Below are 25,207 nucleotides of genomic sequence, written 5' to 3' on the forward strand. Positions count from 1 at the left end.
AAAGCCCACATAGAAGGGGAGGGGCAGGAGTGAGGGGGATGTTGGCTGGGAACCGGGAAGGGGAATAACAATCGAAATGTAAATAAGAAATACTCAAGTTAATAAAGGTTAAAAAGCAACCACAACAACAACAACAACAACAACAACCCTGAGATTTCACCTCACACCAGTGAGAATGGCTTAGAGCAAAAACGCAGGTGACAGCAGATGCTGGCAAGGATGTGGAGAAAGAGGAACACTCCTCCATTGTTGGTGGGATTGCAGACTGGTACAACCATTCTGGAAATCAGTCTGGAGGTTCTTCAGAAAATTGGATATTGAAATATCTGAGGACCAGCTATACCTCTCCTGGGTGTATACCCAAAAGATGCTCCAATATATAACAAATACACGTGCTCCATTATGTTCATGGCAGCCTTATTTATAATAGCCAGAAGCTGGAAAGAACTCAGATGCCCTTCAACAGAGGAATGGATACAGAAAATGTTTTACATCTACACAATGGAATATTACTCAGCTATCAAAAACAATGCCTTTATAAAATTCCTAGTCAAATGGATGGAACTGGAAAATATCCTGAGTGAGGTATCCCAATCACAGAAAAACACACATGGCATGCAATCATTGATAGATGGCTATTACAGCAAATGCTCGAATTACCCTAGGTGAACGGAACGCATGAACCTCAAGACAGATGACCAAAATGTGAATGCTTCACTCCGTCTTTAAAAGGGTCACAACAATACCTTTGGGAGGAAATAGGGAAGCAAAGTTTAGAAAAGAGGCAGAAGGAACACCCATTCAGAGCCTGCCCCACATATGCCCCATACATATACAACCACCAAACTAGAAAAAATGGATGAAGTAAAGAAGTGCAGACTGACAGGAACCTGATGTTGATCTCTCCTGAGAGACACAGCCAGAGTACAGCAAATACATAGGCAAATGCCATCATTAAACCACTGAACTGAGAACGGGACCCCCGTTGAAGGAATCAGAGAAAGGACTGAAAGAGCTTGAAGGGGCTTGAGACCCCATATGAACAACAATGACAACCAACCAGAGCTTCCAGGGACTAAGCCATTACCCAACACTATACAGGTATTGACCCTGAGCTCTAACCTCATAGGTAGCAGGAATAGCCTAGTAAGAGCACCAGTGGAAGGGGAAGCCCTTGATCCTACCAAGACTGAACCCCCAGTGAACTTGATTGTTGGGGGGAGGGTGGTAATGGGTGGAGGATGGGGAGGGTACACCCTTAGCGAAGAGGAGCAGGAAGGGTTAGGGGGAAGGAAACCGGGGAAAGCAATAACAATGGAAATGTAAATAAGAAAGACCCAAGCTAATAAAGATAAAAAAAAACATAAATTCAAACAGCCCATTATAAATTAATTAAATGCCTTGAGAGCTTTACATATACCATGTTGTTCATCTTCTAACATGATATGTTGAAAATTAAATACGCAATAAATTTATATACTATTTATATGAAAAAAAGAAAGAAAAATACTCATGTATTTAGGCATTTATTTATGGATATACATTAATATTATCATTTAAGAGAAAGAAACTATGAGTCCAAAAGGAAGCAAGGGGAGAGACGAAGAAGGCCAAAGAAGAATGAGGAAAATTTATGATTTAATTAATAAAGTATGTATTTGCATCCTCCAGTAATGGCTTATTAGCTACATGGGTAGCTAATAACTTTGTGAATTGAATTTTAACAAAATTCATAAAAGACTTTTAGTTGTGTTCATGAGTTTGTGGTATTTATAATTATAATATCTGGAACACAACATACTCTTGTAATGTCAAAAGCACACAGTGTCCGCTAAGTGTTTCTGAATTAGAAATGGAGGTGAAAAGATCTGACACCAGCACTCCAAAATTATGTGGGAAGCATAAAAAGGACTGGATCCGTAGTAACTATAAGGTCTACTTGATATATTTTACTAGACATCGGTCAGTAAAGGTTGTATTTGCAGTAGGAAACAGTGCAAAAATTGTGTATTTTGCTTTGTTTAACTTTCAGATATCTGAGAACATCTAGAAAAACATTTAGACATTCTTTACTCTTACACGGAGTTATGTGATGATTCTGTGAGAGTTTTATGAGTTCAGAGTAATCAATTTATTGATTATTGTTTTTACCCCAAGGAAATAAAATCTAGGGAAAATATGAGCTTGTAATATATGACCCTAAACATATTAATAAAGAAATAAAATAGAAATAAAATATAATATGGATCTCATGAAAAGACACAGACTCAGTAGATGTGCTTTTTCATGTCTTTAATTTGACTCTTACAACTTTGAGTCAGCATGGATTGCAATGAAAGGGTCTTCAGCAGAGTTACAGAAGTGGGCTTTGCCATCACTGCCAACATTTACTTTAAGTCCAGTGCAATTGCCATTGACTTTATCTCCTGAAATGACATCACAGTATGTGCCAGCAGGAAGACCAGTCTGTAGAGTGGTTGACAAAGCCCTAGGGTAAAACAATTAGTATTTAATTGGAATGCAACCAAGAAACATGCAGGACGATCCATTATGTATTATCCACAGAACGATAAGTGCCCCAACCGTGTGCTATACAACACTAGAACCCAGAGATCAGTAAGAGAATCCCAATACCAAGACAGTGTCAGCTGGAGCAAGCAAGTTCTCTATACCAAAGTCATCATTTTAAATGTCTATTTGTTTCATTGCCTGGAGTGACACACACAGAGAAACACAGAGAATGCAGAGAAGCTTAGCAATAAAGTCCTTCTGTGAGGAATCTCATTGTTTCCAGACAGTCCTCTGCCAGTTTAAATTCTGATTAATTTTTTAAAAATTTTTATTATATATTTCTTTACTTACATTTCAAATGTTGTTCCCCTTCCTGGTTTCCTGTTCATAAGCCCCCACCCCCTCACCCACTCCCCTATACCGGTATTCCCCCTATATATTTCCCTTATGACCCTCCCCCATATTCTCCTGAAGTGCTTCCAACCTTGTCATGACCAAGGACTTTTCCTTCCACTGGTGCACCAACAAGTCTATTCTCTCCTACATATGCAGTTGGAGCCTTGGGGAGCATTCATTCTTCAAAGATCCTTAAATTACATAATGCTACCTGGGAATTTTTCTAGAATTAAATATAGCTATGTTTAATTAATCTAGCATTTTTAAGGATACATCCAAGTTTGTTTTAGAAAAGAGTTTGTATGAAATAATTCTAGTTCTAAATAGTTCTTCTGAGTGTATTTAGTGAAAAAAATATGCACTTCAATTATTTTTTTATCAATAAACATGATTTACAAAAAAAATTTTTGATGAAATAGAAAGCTGACTATGGATACTGATCACTGACTCCCAAAGAGATTAGCAGAGCTTGAAAGCTTTTTTACGTTTGTTTGTGAGACAGGGTCTCTCTATATATCCAGCCTTGACTGTAATGAAATCACTATGCAGATCAAGATGGCTTCACAGCAATATGGTGCTTCTCCCTTCACAGTAACAAGCACCACTCCTGGTATCTGACTGAAGAGTACTACAGGTGAGGGAGTCATGAAAGAAAGATCAAATAGAAGTACCCCAGGTGAAAGAAAAAGGAGAAAGATTTTAATGCCACAGTAAGCAACTGCTTTAGCAAATTCATACACCAAATGCAAGTACTCAAGTGCTTTTAAAATATATAGAACATGCAGCTAGATAATGGAAGTCTCTGTATGAGTATAATGGATTAATGTCTGAGTTATAATCATAGGTAAAGGGAAAAGAACTCTAGTACTTATATCGCACATTTTAATGATGATAAGATATATATTTACTATCTATATGCTTTGAAATATTTTAGATTAGCTTGTATATATGAATACATGTTACTGTCAGTGTACACTGTGGATAAAGATAACAAAAATCAAAATTGTATTAATAGATGAAAACTATAGGAAAGCAAATGCCATTTTTCTTTTGTATAATGAATATGAATTTTTACTTGTATCTTAAATTTATTGTCAAAAATTATTGCATATGAAATTAAAAAGAACAGGAAAAGAAAAGAATTATCTTGGAGTCTAATATTATACAACCCTTTACTAATCCATATCCACTTACCAGTCATCATTGTTAATGATAATGAATCCTCTGTTTCCTCTGCCAAAAGCCACTTGGTTGCTGCCATTATCCCCGGTTTGAAAAAGGCTGACCATTGACTACATTCCTGAAAGCTACCATGTTCCTAAAAGCACAGAATCAGGTGAAATGCTAGTACCCTTTAATTCAACAGTTTAAAATAAAAGATTAAACAACTTCCTTATTAGATAAGAACTGAAGGGGACATTCCCCCCTTATTTGATGCCATCTATGTTCACAGACCCAGCCATTGCCACAAGTGGTGTCTGGATTAATGGTCACTTCCTTTGTTGCTCCATTGTTATTAGGTGGTCCAATCCAGTCATTCACATCCTTTATTATAGGAAAAATCAGATCATTAAATGCTTGTAGCTGCCTGACTCGTGACACTACAGAAAACCAAATCACTACACTGTGTCTGCAGTGTGTACGTTTTTTTAAGTTCTTCAATCTTTGTAACAGGCCTTCAGTGAAGTCTTACCTTCTGTTCAAACTCAGGTTTTTCAAAAACATATTAGCAATATCAAAAACAATTTGTAAACATCCTATGTTCTGCTTAATATCACTATAAGCTCTTCAATGCGACGAAAGCAGGAAAGCTAAAGATTCATGAAAACTAGGTTTAAAGAACAGACATCAGTTACTACCTGAGGGGGGGCGGAAAAAATATATATATGCCTCAGTTTATTTGGAGATGATATATGTAGTTCAATTCTAAGTAAAGAACATATATCAAAATGCTTTTTGGTAAAATACTTTCTAAGTTAATAATATTTGATTAATTACATCTCTGCTTTACAATGTGCTAAAACATATTCTGGCCTTTTTAAGTTAGCCAAGGGTAAATAAGAATCTTATGATGACAAAATATTTATATATGTTACTAGGAAAGTATCTCATTCTACTCATGAAACCTATTAAAAATAAACTTAAAAACAGAACAACGGGACTCTTATGTTCAAAGGAAATGAAAAATAATATATAGAGAAATGATGTTTGTATTTTATATTGGATATGTGCTATAACACTAGACTGTCCCACTATAAAAGAAAACTTCACGTAGCCATTTGGATACCTGATTGTCTAATTGTTTAGTTCAATTTTAGAATTATTTAAGCTTACACATATAACAAACAAGCACATATAGCAAATAAAGTCATGCATGGATTCATTCAGCAAAATCACTACTGAGATTCTCATAAGATCATATCTATTATAATTTCCTAGATTACCATTAAAAAGGTGCCTTCTTATTCCACTAGGGAAAAAAATCTACTTTCATATGACAACATTGATCATACCAAGGGTAGAGAAAATTTGAATTTCCCTTTAGTATCTGTAGCCATAATTCCATGTCAACTCTATGAGTCATGACTTAAACAGGCATAACTGTTTCTCTCTGTATTTTGTAACACTTCAAATAATGTTTTTCACTACCAGGTACTTTTTCAATTTCCTCACATTAGAAAAGTGTAGTGAACAAATACTTAATAATAAGCACCATGTACCATAACATCACATGAAGTTGAACCAGAATCACTTTTTTCTAGATTAAAATATGCTTCAGACAATTCCAAGACTTACTTTTCCATTCTGGAAATTTCTTGACCAATGATAACTTGACATTACTCTTGTGAATCCATAAGGATGAGCCAACAAAAATTCAACTGCCATTTTAAAAGTTGAAAAAGAGTATTACAGCCTAAGTATATAATACTTTACTCTCATTAAATGCAACCCCCACAGCAGCAATGAACGTAGTCCTACCTAGCATCCCAGAAAGTCAGGATGGATGCCCCTCCAGCACCATGTCCTCGCTGATTGTCATGGTTGTCCACAAACACAAGGGCTCTGTTAGAAGGCACAAAACCCCAACCTTCTCCCCAGTTCCTGCACTTTAAAAAAAGGATATTTTTCTTTCACAATGATTACCATAACATTACATATGGCAGCCTACTTATATTAATAAACGACTATTTCATAAGAAGTCTTTCACATATAGATAGATGTGTGCACATATATAATTTTTCATGATAAAATACATGGGAATTTTAACCACTTTTAGGTCTTAGTATATAAACTTCAGTTTTTAATTTTTTTAGAATTTTTGATTTTATTATAATATTATGGACTTGAGAATTAAGACATCCATATTATATAACAAAGAATGGAAATGAATTTATAACTGTTTGTAAATTACAAACTTTGAAATTTTCAATTAATTCTCTAGTGTAGTATAAAGAAATTCCATAATGTGGTCACATTATCAATATCACTTTTAAATATAATTATTCTTGGGATACTAACATTTTTAGTAGGCCATGATCAATAATTCATATAATCTGATGGACTTACTGCATCCAGGCAAATACACTAAGTACTACTTCGGAGTTCCCCTGCTATCAGATGATTGATATACCCAATGAAAAACATGATACATTAAGATTTAGAGAACAAGAAGACTAACAGATAATCAACAACTTAAAATAGAATATTTGAAAGAATATCTTATTGATGCCAAATGACAACAGATATATGATAGAACTGATGATGCAATGGCAAATATTTACTTTAAATAAGACATCTTCTGTCCTTCCCACTTGCAGATAACTTTGCCAAGTTTTTCACCAAACTTGAATTCTGTCACTCGACCATTTCTAAAGTACTCACTACCTTTTATTGCCTCACCACCAAGATCAATGACCTACAAGAGATATTGGGGCAAGTGTCATTTTAATTATATCTTTAAATCATATTACTGAAAGATAATATTATTTAGAACTATTGAAAATAATTCTTTATTTAAATTTACTAATGACTTTTAGTATACAGAAATATTCTGATTTTATTCATAAACTATATGTCACAATATTGCAAGAAACCAAATTATGAACCAAATTACAATAGAGTAATTTTTATTCTCTAGGCTGACTGCCAGAAGTTCACTAGTTCACAATAAGTTAACTCTTGCTTTCTTGTTAACATTAGAAGTGCTCATTAACTTTCTAAGAATCTTAGAAATAAAATGGTGTCATCCTCAGTTCACTTCAAGTGAAAAGGTGCCTTACAAAAGGCTTCATCTGTTTGCCTTGAACAGCTACATCTCTGAGAGTATGAGACAAAACTTAAATTAGAAGTTTGGCTTTGGTAATTAAACATTATGACTTCTGTGTCTTCTCAAATGATAACTTTGAATATAAGAGATGAATTAATGAAGTTAGCACTGCCTTGATACATGATGTGACAAATAATTAAATGTGCTCTTTCTGATTAACAAGACTCGTTTTTTTTTAATGGCAGAATCATAAGTCTACATGTGACTAAACTATTAAACTGCATTGTTAATTACATTCGCAGAGAAATCTGGTTTACAAAATGGAGATATTTAAAGAAAATCCAATGGAACTTTTAACCCTATGGAAAAAAAAACTATAGGAAACTAAGAAGTCTAAGAACTGGAGTCTTCCCATGGGAAAAACACAATCGGTTGTCCAGAACCAAGTCAACCCTGAAAACATGTGCATATAGGAACAATAATTAAACTGAATCACTTACATATGAAGCACTAAGAACTACATCAGTTATATTTAGGAAATATGTATGTGTTTGTGTTATGTGTTTAAGTACATAGGCAAATATATATATATATATATGCACATATATATGTACATGCATGTACACAAGAACGTATAATAAGAGTAAATAAAAACAGGACAGGAATGTGACAGATAATATGGAATGATACATGGAAGAATTTGGAGGTAAAAGGACAAAAAAGGAATCATTGAAATTAAAGTATAATATCAAAAAATATTTTAAAACCTATATAGGGTTTTACCTCTTGATAAATGAAAGGTTTGCTTCCTTGGGAGAACCATTTTGTATTGAGATTATGTAGTTTGTCCAAAACTGCCTTTATGTCTCCAGGCCACATGTGCTTAGAAGCATCAAGTCTGAACCCTGCTACACCAATGTCAATGTGACGGTTCATATACTCGGCCACCTTGGTACGAACATAATCTTTTGCCAGTGCAAGATCCAGAAGGCCACACAGACGACAGTTTCTGACCTGTTGGGGCAAAGCGTGATTCATTTATAAAAATCCATTTCTGCCTTAAAATACATTTCCCCGTTCAGTCAATCACATATTAACCAATAGCAAATTTTATATGGATTTTGATGAAGATCTGGAATGTATTGATATTCTATTGTGGACACAGACTCAAAAATTACCTGTCACTATAAAGAATATCAGAGATTAAAATATTTATAAATTTTGTCAGTTCATTCTAATTCCTGATCCTCCTTCCTCTTCTCTCTGTCTCTGTCTCTGTCTCTCCTCTGTCTTCATTTCTGTCTCAAGCTTCCATTCCCATTCCCCCTACTCTTTCCCCCACACACTCTCTCACTCTCTCATTCTCATTCTCTCTCTTTCTCTTTCTCTCTCTCTCTCTTTCTCTCTCTCTTTCCCCCTCTCTTTCTTTTCACATCTTTCTCACCATTTCTTTTATTCTTCCCACCTTTTTCTTTGTTTTACTTTGTCAAAAAATATCAAAGCCAATAACATCCTTATATTAAGTCCACTACAACAAAATTGAGACTGTAACAGTGTTTGAAGACTGTTTCTTTGTATCATTTGTATTTCTAATATTTTCCATTTTGTCATATTTATATTATTGATGAAATCAAGGTTTTAAATTTTACAGACAAATTTCAAGATGGCATTCCTGAGTTTATCATGGACTTTAGTGTATATTTAAAATAATGAAACAAAACTGCAGGACATTTTGCCTTTATGTGTTTTCAGCATTCTCTCTTAGTAAAGGTTTTTCCTATGGAATCTAAATGAAAAGTTCAATGGTATTCATAAATTTCTGTCTATTCAAGCATCAACAGTTATTATTCCCACACCATTTCCTTCATTACCTGATAGGCATCATTGTAGTTTTTAATATCTGCATTACATTTATTATCGTTAAAGTCCCAAGCAGAGTAGGGAACTGATGGGAATTCCCTGTTATTAGCTTGTAGTAACTTCCACATGTACTGCTTGTTCCTGCACCATTGCCTGCACCACACATGTGATTAATGACAGCATCCACATAAATCCGGACCTAAGAAAGAAAAGTACATACTTCAGTTAGATGGAAAACTCTATAGTGTCATTACAATATTCACATCAAAGCTCCAAAACATAACATCTGCTGCACTGTATAATCACTTTATAAATGTGAGTCAAGGGCAAAAGGAAGCTAATGGAAATAAGATCCATTTTAGTCATACTTTGTGAAGAGGAATATTGAGATCTTAAGGAGGGAGAAACAGAAACTATCATGACTAGAAACAAAAGTTCAATTATTGAGGATATAAGATATGGTGTAAATCTGAGAGACTATTGTGCTTGACATTTTACAGGGATACAAGGAGCAAATCTGAGCTTCATCTAAGCATGTATTTATTCATCTATATAGCTAAAGACCAGAGGGAAGGTTCATGTCTCTTCATTATATAACAAAGCATATAATTAACACCCAAAATATCAATGCCCGTGGACACTGTAGGAGGCTCTTAATATTTAATAATTTTAAAATACAACAGTTTTCAATACGTGTGCTATAATGTCTTATAGTCAAATGTACATAGTCAAGAATTTCTAAAACTGCCAATACGATTTTTTAATAAGACTTAAAATGTAAAGTAAAATTTAAATATTTGTAACATGTTTAAGGGCTGGACAGATGGTTCGGTGGTTAAGAGCACTGACTGTTCTTCCAGAGGTCCTGAATTCAAATTCCAGCAACGACATTGTGGCTCACAATCAACAGTAATGTAATGAGGCCCTCTTCTGGTGTGTATCAAGACAGATAGAGTGTACTTACATGTAATAAATACATAAGTCTTTAAAAATAAACTTTTAAACAAAATAACTAGACACGGAAGAGAAATAGATTCATGTATAATACATTGAAAGAAAATGTGTCTTCAATTACACCAACATTGTTGCACCTTGTCACCATGTCTTTGAATTCATTTTCATTTCCAGACCTTGAGCAAATTTTGTAGCTGATGGGTTGATATCTTTCCCACCAAGGCCTTGAGGGGTTATTAATTATAATATTTTCATTGGGTGTAGAGACCTCCAAATAAAACAGTTACAATTACTCCTAGATTATACCCAAATTTCATAGAATGCTATCTATAATCTGACAGTTTTTCTCAAACTACAAATGTTCACTTTGGTTGATTAACAATCACAAGAAATTATAGAAAAAACATTTCAGGTGTCCTCCTGATAAGAATATAGAATACAAAAGTATATAGGTGCCCCAACTATCAACCTTTTCCTATCTCATCAAAGTTTTGTGTGAAATGAAGTTGTGCTCTAATGACACTAGTCCTGATTAGAATAGTATGTGAGCATAGTAAGCTCTGCATTTAGTTTGTAAAGTAATATTACCTGCACCCCTCCAAATCTCTTAGGAGCTAAGTATCGCTCACATTCCTTGGCAATATCAACCCAGTGTCACTCGAACAGATGGACAATAGCAGTCCTCCCATCTGTAGTATGTGGGTCATATTGAACCCAGCATAACCCAAAGAGGGAAAGCAGCAGAACAAACTTCATTTTGCCTTGAAGTTGTCATTGCTCCTTCTTGTGCCTATTTATATTCTGAAAAAGGTACAGCTTATCAAGTCAATATTTATGAATAAATATTTAGAGAATAAGCTCTTTTTTCATATCTAAAATGTTTGTTCTGAGGATGTGAACAGGTGATGTACATTTAGAAACTCTCATGGAAAAAGACCTGAAAGTCCTTTGAGGCCATCATTATTTGACTACTGTAGATCTCACTTCGCATGCCTTGCTCTAATGCAAGGAAATAAAAGTTGGAGGTAAATATGCTTAGGGTCATGTTTAAAATAACCATTCTATTTCTGTTTTAAATAGAAAAAAAGAGATAATCTATCAAGTTAATTTTGTATCTGCTACACAAATTTTAGATAGTTATATTATTTTAAGAACCTTTTAAAAACAGTAGAAACCATTAAAATAGGAAAAAACAGGCAGGGTAAAAGAATGAAGATTTGCAGTGTAAGAAAAAAACCTGAGTTATGAAACAAGCCATGGTATTCAAATAAAGAGCAAAAACATAATGACAGCAACTTTGTATTTGAGCAATATCTTCCCTATAATGGATTCCTAGACTGCATATAAAGATTTTAGCTGTGTCCCCAAGCCAACTATCTTTATCCCTGACACAATTTGAATTAAAAATTAAAAAAACTTTTATCCTGCTAAATATTAGTGAAATATGTATGAAGGAAAATGACAGTAACAATGGAGAGGAAAACTTCCATGTCCATTAGCAGATGTTGAGTAAGTGTCTTCATTTTGTCAAGCACTTAGGACCCTAAATTATATGGATGAACATTGCAGGACATTCACACATACCACTCAGGGAAAGAGCTAGTGCAATTAATGCTATTTATAATAATAAATTTACGTTCTTTTTTTACTTTTTTTCTTTTATTTTTCTTTTAGTGGAAATTTTGTTATTTACATTTAAATGAAACCCTTTCCTGGTTTCACCTCCAGAAACTCACCATCTTATATCTTCCTCTCCGTGCCTGTATAAGGTTGAGCCCCCACCTACTACCCATTCCTCCTGCCTTCCTGCCCTGGCATTCCCCTATATTGGGTCATCATGCCTTCACATTACAAAGGATTTCTCCGGAATTGATGCCTGAAATGTGCACCTTGTGCTATTAATGTGGCTGGAGCCATTGGTTGCTCCATGTGTACTCTTTGGTTGGTGGTTTAGTCCGGGTTGTCTCGTCGGTTGATGCTGTTTTTCTTCCTATGGGGTTGCAAACCACACTTCATAATCATCCAATGGGGATTTTGTTTTCAGACCAAAGGTTGGCTGTCAGCATCTGCCTCTGTATTTTTCAGGGTCTGGCAGGGCCTTTCAGGAGACAATTATATCAGGGTTCTGCCAGCATGCACCTCTTGGGATCCACAATAGTGATTGGGTTTAGTAACTGCATGTGTGTTAGATTCCAATGTGTGGCATTCTCTGTATGGCCTTTTCTTCAGTCTCTGCTACAAATTTTCTCTCATTTCCTCCTGTGAGTATTTTGTTATCCTTTCTAAGAAGGTCTTAAGCATCCACAATTTTGTCTTTCTACTTGAACTTCATGTTGTCTACAATTTGTACCTGGGATATTCCAAACTTTTGAGCTAATATCCACTGATCAGTGATCATATGTCATGTATGTTCTTTTGTGATTGCATCACCTCATTCAGGATGATATTTTCTTTTTTTTTTATTAACTTGAGTATTTCTTATATACATTTCGAGTGTTATTCCCTTTCCCAGTTTCCGAGCAAACATCCCCCTCCCCCCTCCCCTTTCTTATCGGTGTTCCCCTCCCCACCCTCCCCCCATTGTCCCCCTCCCCCCAACAGTCTAGTTCACTGGGGGTTCAGTCTTAGCAGGACCCAGGGCTTCCCCTTCCACTGGTGCTCTTACTAGGATATTCATTGCTACCTATGAGGTCAGAGTCCAGGGTCAGTCCATGTATAGTCTTTAGGTAGTGGCTTAGTCCCTGGAAGCTCTGGTTGCTTGGCATTGTTGTACATATGGGGTCTCGAGCCCCTTCAAGCTCTTCCAGTTCTTTCTCTGATTCCTTCAACGGGGGTCCTATTCTCAGTTCGGTGGTTTGCTGCTGGTATTCGCCTCTGTATTTGCTGTATTCTGGCTGTGTCTCTCAGGAGCAATCTACATCTGGCTCCTGTCGGTCTGCACTTCTTTGCTTCATCCATCTTGTCTAATTGGATGGCTGTATATGTATGGGCCACATGTGGGGCAGACTCTGAATGGGTGTTCCTTCAGTCTCTGTTTTAATCTTTGCCTCTCTCTTCCCTGCCAAGGGTATTCTTGTTCCCCTTTTAAAGAAGGAGTGAACCATTCACATTTTGATCATCTGTCTTGAGTTTCATTTGTTCTAGGCATTTAGGGTAATTCAAGCATTTGGGCTAATAGCCACTTATCAGTGAGTGCATACCATGTATGTCTTTCTGTGTTTGGGTTAGCTCACGCAGGATGATATTTTCCAGTTCCAGGATGATATTTTCTAGTTACATTCATTTCTCTAAATTTTCATGAAATCATTGTTTTTAATAGCTGAGTAGTGCTCCACCGTGTAAATGTATCACATTTTATGTGTCCATTCCTCTGTTGAAAGATATCTGGGTTCTTTCCAGCTACTGGCTATAATAAACAAGGCTGCTATGACCATAGTGGAACATGTGTAATTTTGTATGTTGGAGTGTCTTTTAGGCATATTCCCAGGAATTTACTTCTATTAGATTTAGTGTATCTGATTTTATGTTGAGGTCCTTGATCCACTTGAACTTGAGCTTTATGCAAATTGATAAATATGTGTCTTTTTCATTTTTCTTCACACAGACTGAGTTAGTCTAGCAGCATTTATTGAAGATTTTTCATTGTATTTTTTGTCAAATATCCAGTGTCTGTAAGTGTATGGTTTTACTTCTAGGTCTTCAATTCTCTTACTTTGATCAATATGTCTGTTTCTGTACCAACATCATGCAGTTTTTACTGCTTTTGCTCTGTAGTATAGTTTCAGATCAGGGATGGTGATTCCCCATCAATTCTTTGATTGTTAAGAATTGTTCTTTCTATTCTGAGTTGTTTGCCTTTCCAGATGAATTTGAGAATTGCTCTATCCATATCTTTGAAGAATTGTGTTGTGATTTTGAAAGAAATGGCTATTTTTGCTATGTTAATTTACCAATCCATGAGCATGGGAGATCTCTCCATATTCTGAGATCTTCAATTTCTTTCTTGAGAGACTTGAAGTACTTCTCATACAGATTTTTCAATTGTTTATTTGGTGAGAATTACCCCAAGATATTTCATATTATTTGTAGCTATTATGAGGGAAGTTGGTTCCCTAATTTCTTTCTCATTCTGGTTTCCATTTGTATAAAGGAAGGCTACCAATTTATTTGAGTTAAATTAATATCCAGCCACTTTACTCAATGTGTTTACCAGCTGTTGAAGTACTCTGGTAGAATTTTTGGGATCTGTTATATATACTATTATATCATCTGTAAATAGAGATACCTTTATTTGTTGCTTGCAAATGTGTATCCCCTTGATCCCATTTTGTTGTTTCATGGTCTAGCTACCACTTTGAATACTATATCAAATAGGTATTGGGAGAGAGGTCATCCTTGTCTTGTCCCTGATTTTAGTGGAATTGATTCGAGTATCTCTTCCTTTCTTTAATATTGGCTGTTGAAGTAAATTGCTTTTATGATGTTTAGGTCTGAGCCTAGAATTCCTGACCTCTCCAACACTTTTAACATGAAGGGTATTGTATTTTGTCCAAAGCTTTTTTGCTTCCAAGGAGATGATTATATGATTTTTTCCTTTGAATTTGTTTGTGTAATGGATTATGTTCATGGATTTTCATATATTGAACTAATCTTGCATCTAATATGATTTCCCCAACACATATACAGCAGAGGTCTGCCAGGTCTAGATTCAGATGGAGAAGATTCGCCTAACCTCAAGAACCTCGAGGCCCCAAGGAGTGGACAGGACTGGTGGGATGTGGGCTGGGAGTGGAGACATCCTAGTGGAGATGAGATATGGAAGGAAGTATGGGATGTAGTAGAGTCAGAGAGTGAAACCAGAGAGGGATAAACTTTGTACTATTAAAAAATAGACTAGAGGGGCGGCACAGGTCTTCCTGGTTGCTGCCGCCGCAGAGAGCCCGTGGGCAGCACCCCGCGAGCAAACTTGAGCCTCGGGACCACAGTTAAGACCAACTTGTCTGCTGCAAGAAAGCTGCCTGGTGAAATCGGGACACACAGAGGCAGAACTCCTCTAGGTCCGGGCACATCCTGTGTTTACCGGAAGTCCCATACCCGCGGAACCCGGTCCGCAGCAGCTCTCTGCTCCCAGACCCCGTGGGAAAGAGACCTCACCGCCTGGTCAGGTGGGCACTCCTGAGGCTGCAGAGCAGAAGAGACCACCAACACTGCCCACCCCTGCCCACATCCCTGGCCCAAGAGGAAACTGTATAAGGCCTCTGGGCTCCCGTGGGGGAGGGCCCAGGAGCGGCAGGACCCCTGCCTGAGACACCGCAGGAACCTAAAGGAAACAGACCGGATAAACAGTTCTCTGCCCCCAAATCCCGTGGGAGGGAGAGCTAAACCTTCAGAGAGGCAGACAAGCCTGGGAAACCAGAAGAGACTGCACTCTGCACACACATCTCGGACGCCAGAGGAAAACACCAAAGGCCATCTGGAACCCGGGTGCACTGAAGCTCCCGGAAGGGGCGGCACAGGTCTTCCTGGTTGCTGCCGCTGCAGAGAGCCCCCCACGAGCGAACTTAAGCCTCAGGACCACAGGTAAGACCAAATTTTCTGCTGCAAGAAAGCTGCCTGGTGAACTCAAGACACAGGCCCACAGGAACAGCTGAAGACCTGTAGAGAGAAAAAAACTGCACGCCCGAAAGCAGAACACTCTGTCCCCATAACTGACTGAAAGAGAGGAAAACAGGTCTACAGCACTCCTGACACACAGGCTTATAGGACAGTCTAGCCACTGTCAGAAATAGCAGAACAAAGTAACACTAGAGATAATCTGATGGCGAGAGGCAAGCGCAGGAACCCAAGCAACAGAAACCAAGACTATATGGCATCATCGGAGCCCAATTCTCCCACCAAAACAAACATGGAATATCCAAACACACCAGAAAAGCAAGATCTAGTTTGAAAATCAAATTTGATCATGATGCTGGAGGACTTCAAGAAAGACGTGAACAACTCCCTTAGGGAAACACAGGAAAACATTAATAAACAAGTAGAAGCCTACAGAGAGGAATCGCAAAAATCCCTGAAAGAATTCCAGGAAAACACAATCAAACAGTTGAAGGAATTAAAAATGGAAATAGAAGCAATCAAGAAAGAACACATGGAAACAACCCTGGATATAGAAAACCAAAAGAAGAGACAAGGAGCTGTAGATACAAGCTTCACCAACAGAATACAAGAGATGGAAGAGAGAATCTCAGGAGCAGAAGAAACATAGAAATCATTTACTCAACTGTCAAAGATAATGTAAAGCGGAAAAAGCTACTGGTCCAAAACATACAGGAAATCCAGGACTCAATGAAAAGATCAAACCTAAGGATAATAGGTATAGAAGAGAGTGAAGACTCCCAGCTCAAAGGACCAGTAAATATCTTCAATAAAATCATAGAAGAAAACTTCCCTAATCTAAAAAAAGAGATACCCATAGGCATACAAGAAGCCTACAGTACGCCAAATAGATTGGACGAGAAAAGAAACACCTCCTGTCACATAATTGTCAAAACACCAAACGCACAAAATAAAGAAAGAATATTAAAAGCAGTAAGGGAAAAAGGTCAAGTAACATATAAAGGCAGACCTATCAGAATCACACCAGACTTCTCGCCAGAAACTATGAAGGCCAGAAGATCCTGGACTGATGTCATACAGACCCTAAAAGAACACAAATGCCAGCCCAGGTTACTGTATCCTGCAAAACTCTCAATTAACATAGATGGAGAAACCAAGATATTCCATGACAAAACCAAATTTAAACAATATCTTTCTACAAATCCAGCACTACAAAGGATAATAAATGGTAAAGCCCAACATAAGGAGGCAAGCTATACCCTAGAAGAAGCAAGAAACTAATTGTCTTGGCAACAAAACAAAGAGAATGAAAGGACACAAACATAACCTCACCTCCAAATATGAATATAACGGGAAGCAATAATCACTATTCCTTAATATCTCTCAACATCAATGGCCTCAACTCCCCAATAAAAAGACATAGATTAACAAACTAGATACGCAACGAGAACCCTGCATTCTGCTGCCTACAGGAAACACACCTCAGAGACAAAGACAGACATTACCTCAGAGTGAAAGGCTGGAAAACAATTTTCCAAGCAAATGGTCAGAAGAAGCAAGCTGGAGTAGCCATTCTAATATCAAATAAAATCAATTTCCAACTAAAAGTCATCAAAAAAGATAAGGAAGGACACTTCATATTCATCAAAGGAAAAATCCACCAAGATGAACTCTCAATCCTAAATATCTATGCCCCAAATACAAGGGCACCTACATATGTAAAAGAAACCTTACTAAAGCTCAAAACACACATTGCACCTCACACAATAATAGTGGGAGATTTCAACACCCCACTCTCATCAATGGACAGATCATGGAAACAGAAATTGAACAGAGATGTAGACAGACTAAGAGAAGTCATGAGCCAAATGGACTTAACGGATATTTATAGAACATTCTATCCTAAAGCAAATGGATATACCTTCTTCTCAGCTCCTCATGGTACTTTCTCCAAAATTGACCATATAATTGGTCAAAAAACGGGCCTCAACAGGTACAGAAAGATAGAAATAATCCCAGGCGTGCTATCGGACCACCACGGCCTAAAACTGGTCTTCAATAACAATCAAGGAAGAATGTCAACATATACTTGGAAATTGAACAATGCTCTACTCAATGATAACCTGGTCAAGGAAGAAATAAAGAAAGAAATTAAAAACTTTTTAGAATTTAATGAAAATGAAGGTACAACATACCCAAACTTATGGGACACAATGAAAGCTGTGCTAAGAGGAAAACTCATAGCGCTGAGTGCCTGCAGAAAGAAACAGGAAAGAGCATATGTCAGCAGCTTGACAGCACACCTAAAAGCTCTAGAACAAAAAGAAGCAAATACACCCAGGAGGAGTAGAAGGCAGGAAATAATCAAACTCAGAGCTGAAATCAGCCAAGTAGAAACAGAAAGGACCATAGAAAAAATCAACAGAACCAAAAGTTGGTTCTTTGAGAAAATCAACAAGATAGATAAACCCTTAGCCAGACTAACGAGAGGACACAGAGAGTGCGTCCAAATTAACAAAATCAGAAAAGAAAAGGGAGACATAACAACAGATTCAGAGGAAATTCAAAAAATCATCAGATCTTACTATAAAAATCTATATTCAACAAAACTTGAAAATCTTCAGGAAATGGACAATTTCCTAGACAGATACCAGGTACTGAAGTTAAATCAGGAACAGATAAACCAGTTAAACAACCCCATATCTCCTAAGGAAATAGAAGCAGTCATTAAAGGTCTCCCAAACAAAAAGAGCCCAGGTCCAGACCGGTTTAGTGCAGAATTCTATCAAACCTTCATAGAAGACCTCATACCAATATTATCCAAACTATTCCACAAAATTGAAACAGATGGATCACTACCGAATACCTTCTATGAAGCCACAATTACTCTTATACCTAAACCACACAAAGACACAACAAAGAAAGAGAACTTCAGACCAATTTCCCTTATGAATATCGACGCAAAAATACTCAACAAAATTCTGTCAAACCAAATCCAAGAGCACATCAAAACAATCATCCACCATGACCAAGTAGGCTTCATCCCAGGCATGCAGGGATGGTTTAATATACGGAAAACCATCAATGTGATCCATTATATAAACAAACTGAAAGAACAAAACCACATGATCATTTCACTAGACGCTGAGAAAGCATTTGACAAAATTCAACACCCCTTCATGATAAAAGTCCTGGAAAGAATAGGAATTCAAGGCCCATACCTGAACATAGTAAAAGCCATATACAGCAAACCAGTTGCTAACATTAAACTAAATGGAGAGAAACTTGAAGCAATCCCTCTAAAATCAGTGACTAGACAAGGCTGCCCACTCTCTCCCTACTTATTCAATATAGTTCTTGAAGTTCTATCCAGAGCAATCAGACAACAAATGGAGGTCAAGGGGATACAGATCAGAAAAGAAGAAGTCAAAATATCACTATTTGCAGATGATATGATAGTATATTTAAGTGATCCCAAAAGTTCCACCAGAGAACTACTAAAGCTGATAAACAACTTCAGCAAAGTGGCTGGGTATAAAATTAACTCAAATAAATCAGTTGCCTTCCTCTATACAAAAGAGAAACAAGCGAGAAAGAAATTAGGGAAATGACACCCTTCATAATAGACACATATAATATAAAATACCTCGGTGTGACTTTAACAAAGCAAGTAAAAGATGTGTACAATAAGAACTTCAAGACACCGAAGAAGGAAATTGAAGAAGACCTCAGAAGATGGAAAGATCTCCCATGCTCATGGATTGGCAGGATTAATATAGTAAAAATGGCCATTTTACCAAAAGCAATCTACAGATTCAATGCAATCCCCATCAAAATACCAATCCAATTCTTCAAAGAGTTAGACAGAACAATTTGCAAATTCATCTGGTATAACAAAAAACCCAGGATAGCTAAAGCTATCCTCAACAATAAAAGGACTTCAGGGGGAATCACTATCCCTGAACTCAAGCAGTATTACAGAGCAATAGTGATAAAAACTGCATGGTATTGGTACAGAGACAGACAGATAGACCAATGGAATAGAATTGAAGACCCAGAAATGAACCCACACACCTATGGTCACTTGATTTTTGACAAAGGAGCCAAAACCATCCAATGGAAAAAAAGATAGCATTTTCAGCAAATGGTGCTGGTTCAACTGGAGGGCAACATGTAGAAGAATGCAGATCGATCCATGCTTATCACCCTGTACAAAGCTTAAGTCCAAGTGGATCAAGGACCTCCACATCAAACCAGACACACTCAAACTAATAGAAGAAAAAATAGGGAAGCATCTGGAACACATGGGCACTGGAAAAAATTTCCTGAAAAAAACACCAATGGCTTATGCTCTCAGAACAAGAATCGACAAATAGGATCTCATGAAACTGCAAAGCTTTTGTAAGGCAAAGGACACTGTGGTTAGGACAAAACGGCAACCAACAGATTGGGAAAAGATCTTTACCAATCCTACAACAGATAGAAGCCTTATATCCAAAATATACAAAGAACCCAAGAAGTTAGACCGCAGGGAAACAAATAACCCTATTAAAAAATGGGGTTCAGAGCTAAACAAATAATTCACAGCTGAGGAATGCCGAATGGCTGAGAAACACCTAAAGAAATGTTCAACATCTTTAGTCATAAGGGAAATGCAAATCAAAACAACCCTGAGATTTTACCTCACACCACTGAGAATGGCTAAGATCAAAAACTCAGGGGACAACAGATGCTGGCGAGGATGTGGAGGAAGAGGAACACTCCTCCATTCTTGGTGGGATTGCAAACTGGTACAACCATTCTGGAAATCAGTCTGGAGGATCCTCAGAAAATTGGACATTGAACTGCCAGAGGATCCAGCTATACCTCTCTTGGGCATATACCCAAAAGATGCCCCAACATATAAAAAAGACACGTGCTCCACTATGTTCATTGCAGCCTTATTTATAATAGCCAGAAGCTGGAAAGAACCCAGATGCCCTTCAACAGAGGAATGGATACAGAAAATGTGGTAAATCTACACAATGGAATATTACTCAGCTATCAAAAACAACGACTTTATGAAATTCGTAGGCAAATGGTTGGAACTGGAAAACATCATCCTGAGTGAGCTAACCCAATCACAGAAAGACATACATGGTATGCACTCATTGATAAGTGGCTATTAGCCCAAATGCTTGAATTACCCTAGATGCCTAGAACAAATGAAACTCAAGACGGATGATCAAAATGTGAATGCTTCACTCCTTCTTTAAAAGGGGAACAAGAATACCCTTGGCAGGGAAGAGAGAGGCAAAGATTAAAACAGAGAATGAAGGAACACCCATTCAGAGTCTGCCCCACATGTGGCCCATACATATACAGCCACCCAATTAGACAAGATGGATGAAGCAAAGAAGTGCAGACTGACAGGAGCCGGATGTAGATCGCTCCTGAGAGACACAGCCAGAATACAGCAAATACAGAGGCGAATGCCAGCAGCAAACCACTGAACTGAGAATAGGACCCCCGTTGAAGGAATCAGAGAAAGAACTGGAAGAGCTTGAAGGGGCTCGAGACCCCATATGTACAACAATGCCAAGCAACCAGAGCTTCCAGGGACTAAGCCACTACCTAAAGACTATACATGGACTGACCCTGGACTTTGACCTCATAGGTAGCAATGAATATCCTAGTAAGAGCACCAGTGGAAGGGGAAGCCCTGGGTCCTGCTAAGACTGAACCCCCAGTGAACTAGACTGTTGGGGGGAGGGCGGCAATGGGGGGAGGGTTGGGAGGGGAACACCCATAAGGAAGGGGAGGGTGGAGGGTGATGTTTGCCCGGATACCGGGAAAGGGAATAACACTCGAAATGTATATAAGAAATACTCAAGTTAATAAAAAAAAAAAGAAAAAAAATAGACTAGATAAATTTTTTTTCAAAAATGAAAAATTATTTGTAAGTCATGTGTATTATTAATAGTGTGTAACATTGGAAGAATTAAAATAGTTAATGAGTTCAACAATGGGATGTTTCAGTCTAGATGGTCGGGGAATGTTTCAATAAAACACATAATTTAGGCTCTGAATTGAAAGAAGAAAATCAGAAAATGGTTTTATTGGAGAAAAAAAATCAGAGTAGATTGAGTCACAGAGTGAAAGAACTTAGAATACTGGTGATACATCAATATGTACACATGTCAAAAGATTGATATCAGGTGTCAAAACTGAAAAAGTGTAATCAGATGAGGTCATTGAACTCGGCCAGGTCATAGCCTATTGAGAATCGAGAAGGAAGAGAAAAAGAAGAAGGGAGGAAGGATGGAGAGTCGTTGAGGCTCTACAAGTAATAGGTAACACCTGAAACTATTAAAATGATGTATTCTTTGATCAATAAGTGTCTTTGGTAAAATAATTATATCAGCGATTCAACCATTATCTAAGATTTTCATGTGAGTAATACTGTCAGGTTTTAATATGAGTAAGCACTATGTAAACAATTTTATAATACACCCACCTCTACTCCTTTAAAGTCTCGAATGCATAAAGAAACTATATACTTGAGAAAGTGATTTAGACACAGAGTTTCAATCATGTGCTACAAAACAATATCTGATGCTATCTATTTCTTAGTAAAATCACTCTTCTCTTATTGTACCAAAGTCTCTCTTTGAATAGTAAAGTTATATCTATAATATCCAGTGAACAATGTAAGTATCAACAATTGGAAGATAAATGAAATAATTCTGCAAAATAAACTCTAGATCATGTTTTGAAGAGCTATTTATAGGCAAACACATTGCAGAGAGCCAGGCTCATAAGGATTTTAAAAGGGGGCCAAAGAGTCTAAATGGAGATGGAATTGAGGTTACTTCAGGTTTATTCTATCTAAAAGTCTAAATGTATTTTGCATCAGAACTTGATAGAAGCTAATTTAGAGTAGTAAAGTTAATGTTAATGGATGAGGAAATTTCCATGCAGTGCAGCAGTTAGATTCTGAAATGACTACTTGACACAAGGATGTCTGAGAGATAGCTTGTATTTTTTACATAGAAATGTTTATGACTACTACTGTATCCATATGTTACAGCTATTCCTATGACTGTATCTATTATACTTGCTGGCATCTTTTGCTAACATTGAACCCTAACTCTTTGGTCATCCTGTGTGCAGTAAAGACAAGTTACTGTATAAGAACAATGCAATACTTCATGGAATAAGGAAGACTACCTAGGCATTTGCCACGTGGATTAAACAGTTACCAGTTTTCACTTTCTTCAATATGAAGACAGCCATTCCTGCATTTCTTACATTTTACTTTGGAAGAAAGTCTGCTAAGTCCTTTTACTGTATATTGATTATATTAATTTTTTGCATTAAGATATAAAAATTAATATGAGGGTATATAGGGGAATCAGGAATAAGAGTTGATAGTACTGGAGGAAGGGAAGAGAGGACAGTAGAGGAGAGAACAGTATTTAATGGGATTTGAGATAAGGGAAAGAGCAACAGGTTAGGTGGAGACTGACTCTAGGGATCATAACTTTGGAAATTCAGAAAAAAGAACACAGTGAAAATTCAGGTACTTAGTATTGTGAACAGGAGTATGGCACTGTCCTTAAAAATTTGGGAATATCTACTAGGAAAGTCTAGAAAGTGAAACAGGAAGTATTGTTACAGTATTTTGAGGCATTGAACTATCACTGCTAAATGTATGAAAATATAAAATAATATTTTCGTAGTGGATATAAATTGACATTATATTCTGTAATGAGAAAGTGATTGAGATACATGATTATGAGTCCTCAGCACACTTGTAATCATCTGCGTGGTTAAAATTGTCCTTAATCCAAAAACTAAGACTAGAGCATCCTAAAGCAACCTCATCTACAAGATAAATCAAAATGCAAACTTTAGTTCACTGAAAGAATCTGAGATGAACAGAATGGAGAACAATGAAAGAGGTTATGGACTCCCTCCCAACTATGTCCTGTATACATGCATAAGTGAGAATACACACTTACAGATATATGTGTGCATAAATATAGGAGCACAGTCACACACAGGCACACAGACTCACATACACACACACAAACACACACACAACATATGAAGAAAGAGGCTTTCAGGGTAATGTTATTTTAACAAAGTATTTGGAGTTTTAGTTACAGCGTACAAAATATGTACTATTCATTTATAGGGGACCATGAATACCACAGATGTCCACCTTTGACATTTAACAGGAACAGTTCAATGTATATTGACTATACCATCAAGCTTACATACCTATACATTGGTAACTGAGAAGGTCCCAGAAAGAAGTTTAATGAAAAATGATACATTTAGGGGAAATTATTGGATATGATATAAGACAGAGATTAGTAAATAAATAATACAGACAAATCACTAGTGTAATCAATTTCAAAAGTAAGCCAGGAGGTTGCTTTACAAGAGGTAAGGAGACTAATTGGCAATGGTTATGTATTAAAATCACATGAGAAATGTGACTAGATAGTGGGTGACATAGTTCTTATTACATAAAAACTAGAAACAAAAATCCAGACCATGAGCTTGAGAATAAAAAGTTCTACGGTTTATTTCAGTCTCTATTTTAACATCTTTTAAATGTACTTTTTTAATTTTAATTCTAGATTATGATATAAATATAAGATTTCTTCCTTCCTGACCACCTCTGTAATCCTCACACTCACCCCTCTTTTCTTGCAAATTCATGGCCTCTTTTTTCACTGATCTCTACCATTCTCTTACATGTATGTAACTCCTAGGTGTCCCACCAAACAGAATCCTGAGGATCACCTCTAGGGTTAATTTACCCACACTTTAAAGTCACCTCTGTGAAAGTATCTTATCTATTGATAAGGTGCTAGAACAAGAAAATGTAAATTACATTCCCAAGAGTTTTTATCTTGCATAAACAGGTGACTGCAAATAAAACCATTATTTTGGTGCATGGTTTCACTGAATTTCTGTGTATTTAGTTGTCATAATATTACTTTAATCACTATACTGTTATCTTCACTGTTTGACCAAGCCATGCTGTTATAAACTCATGCTCTTATTCTACTTTCAGTGTGAACACATTGAAAGTCTGTCATGTAACTCCTAGATGTCCCACCAAACAGAATCCTGGGGATCACCTCTAGGGTTAATTTACCCACACTTTAAAGTTACCTCACTGTAAGTTCCTTTTCTATTGATAAGGTGCTAGAATAAGAAATGTAAATTATATTCCCAAGAGATTTTATCTTCCATAAACAGGTAACTGTGCTCTGGAAGGTCTAAATATCTTCTCAATTTCAAAGAAGGTCTGTGAATGGAGAGGAATGCAATGGGGATAAAGATCTGCTTGGCATTATGCTGCACATGTCTTCCAAAAATATCTTCTTCCTTCTTTCCTTCTCTTCTTCCTACCTTCTCTTTGCCTCCTGTGCTCCTGTTCTTCTCTGTCTACCTCCAAAGCTCCTCTCTCCCTCATTCTAGGATCTCTATTACACTTACAGTGATTTTGATTTAAGAAATATTTGTTAAGTTTGACTGTCTTCTTTAAAAGCACATATAATATTTTCTTTATCAGAGAATAAATAGAAATATACAGAGTTTTAGGGT

The 25,207-nt window shown here is 36.8% G+C and overlaps 1 protein-coding gene across 5 annotated transcripts in view; it reads right to left on the reverse strand.

Moving 5' to 3' along the window:
* Positions 1-2,275: 2,275 nt before the first annotated feature.
* The window catches only part of Amy2-ps2 (amylase 2, pancreatic, pseudogene 2), an 83,263-nt gene continuing 60,331 nt past the window's right edge, over positions 2,276-25,207 (reverse strand). The window contains exons 1-7 of one of the 5 annotated variants that reach the window (XM_087637774.1): positions 10,577-10,743; positions 9,046-9,233; positions 7,958-8,188; positions 5,887-6,014; positions 5,704-5,786; positions 4,102-4,452; positions 2,276-2,488 (exon numbers count right to left, since the gene is read on the reverse strand). In XM_087637774.1, coding sequence (XP_087493900.1) covers positions 5,783-5,786; positions 5,887-6,014; positions 7,958-8,188; positions 9,046-9,162 — 480 coding nt within the window. In that variant the 5' untranslated portion in view covers positions 9,163-9,233; positions 10,577-10,743 and the 3' untranslated portion in view covers positions 2,276-2,488; positions 4,102-4,452; positions 5,704-5,782. Of the gene's footprint in view, positions 2,489-4,101; positions 6,015-6,689; positions 6,824-7,957; positions 8,189-9,045; positions 9,234-10,576; positions 10,744-25,207 lie in introns of those variants that run through there. The other 4 variants (XM_087637779.1, XM_087637770.1, XM_087637776.1 and 1 more) reach the window with 4 other exon arrangements.

This window comes from Rattus norvegicus, chromosome 2 (genome assembly GCF_021556685.1).
Source record: "Rattus norvegicus strain SHRSP/BbbUtx chromosome 2, alternate assembly SHRSP_T2T, whole genome shotgun sequence".
NCBI lineage: Eukaryota > Metazoa > Chordata > Mammalia > Rodentia > Muridae > Rattus > Rattus norvegicus.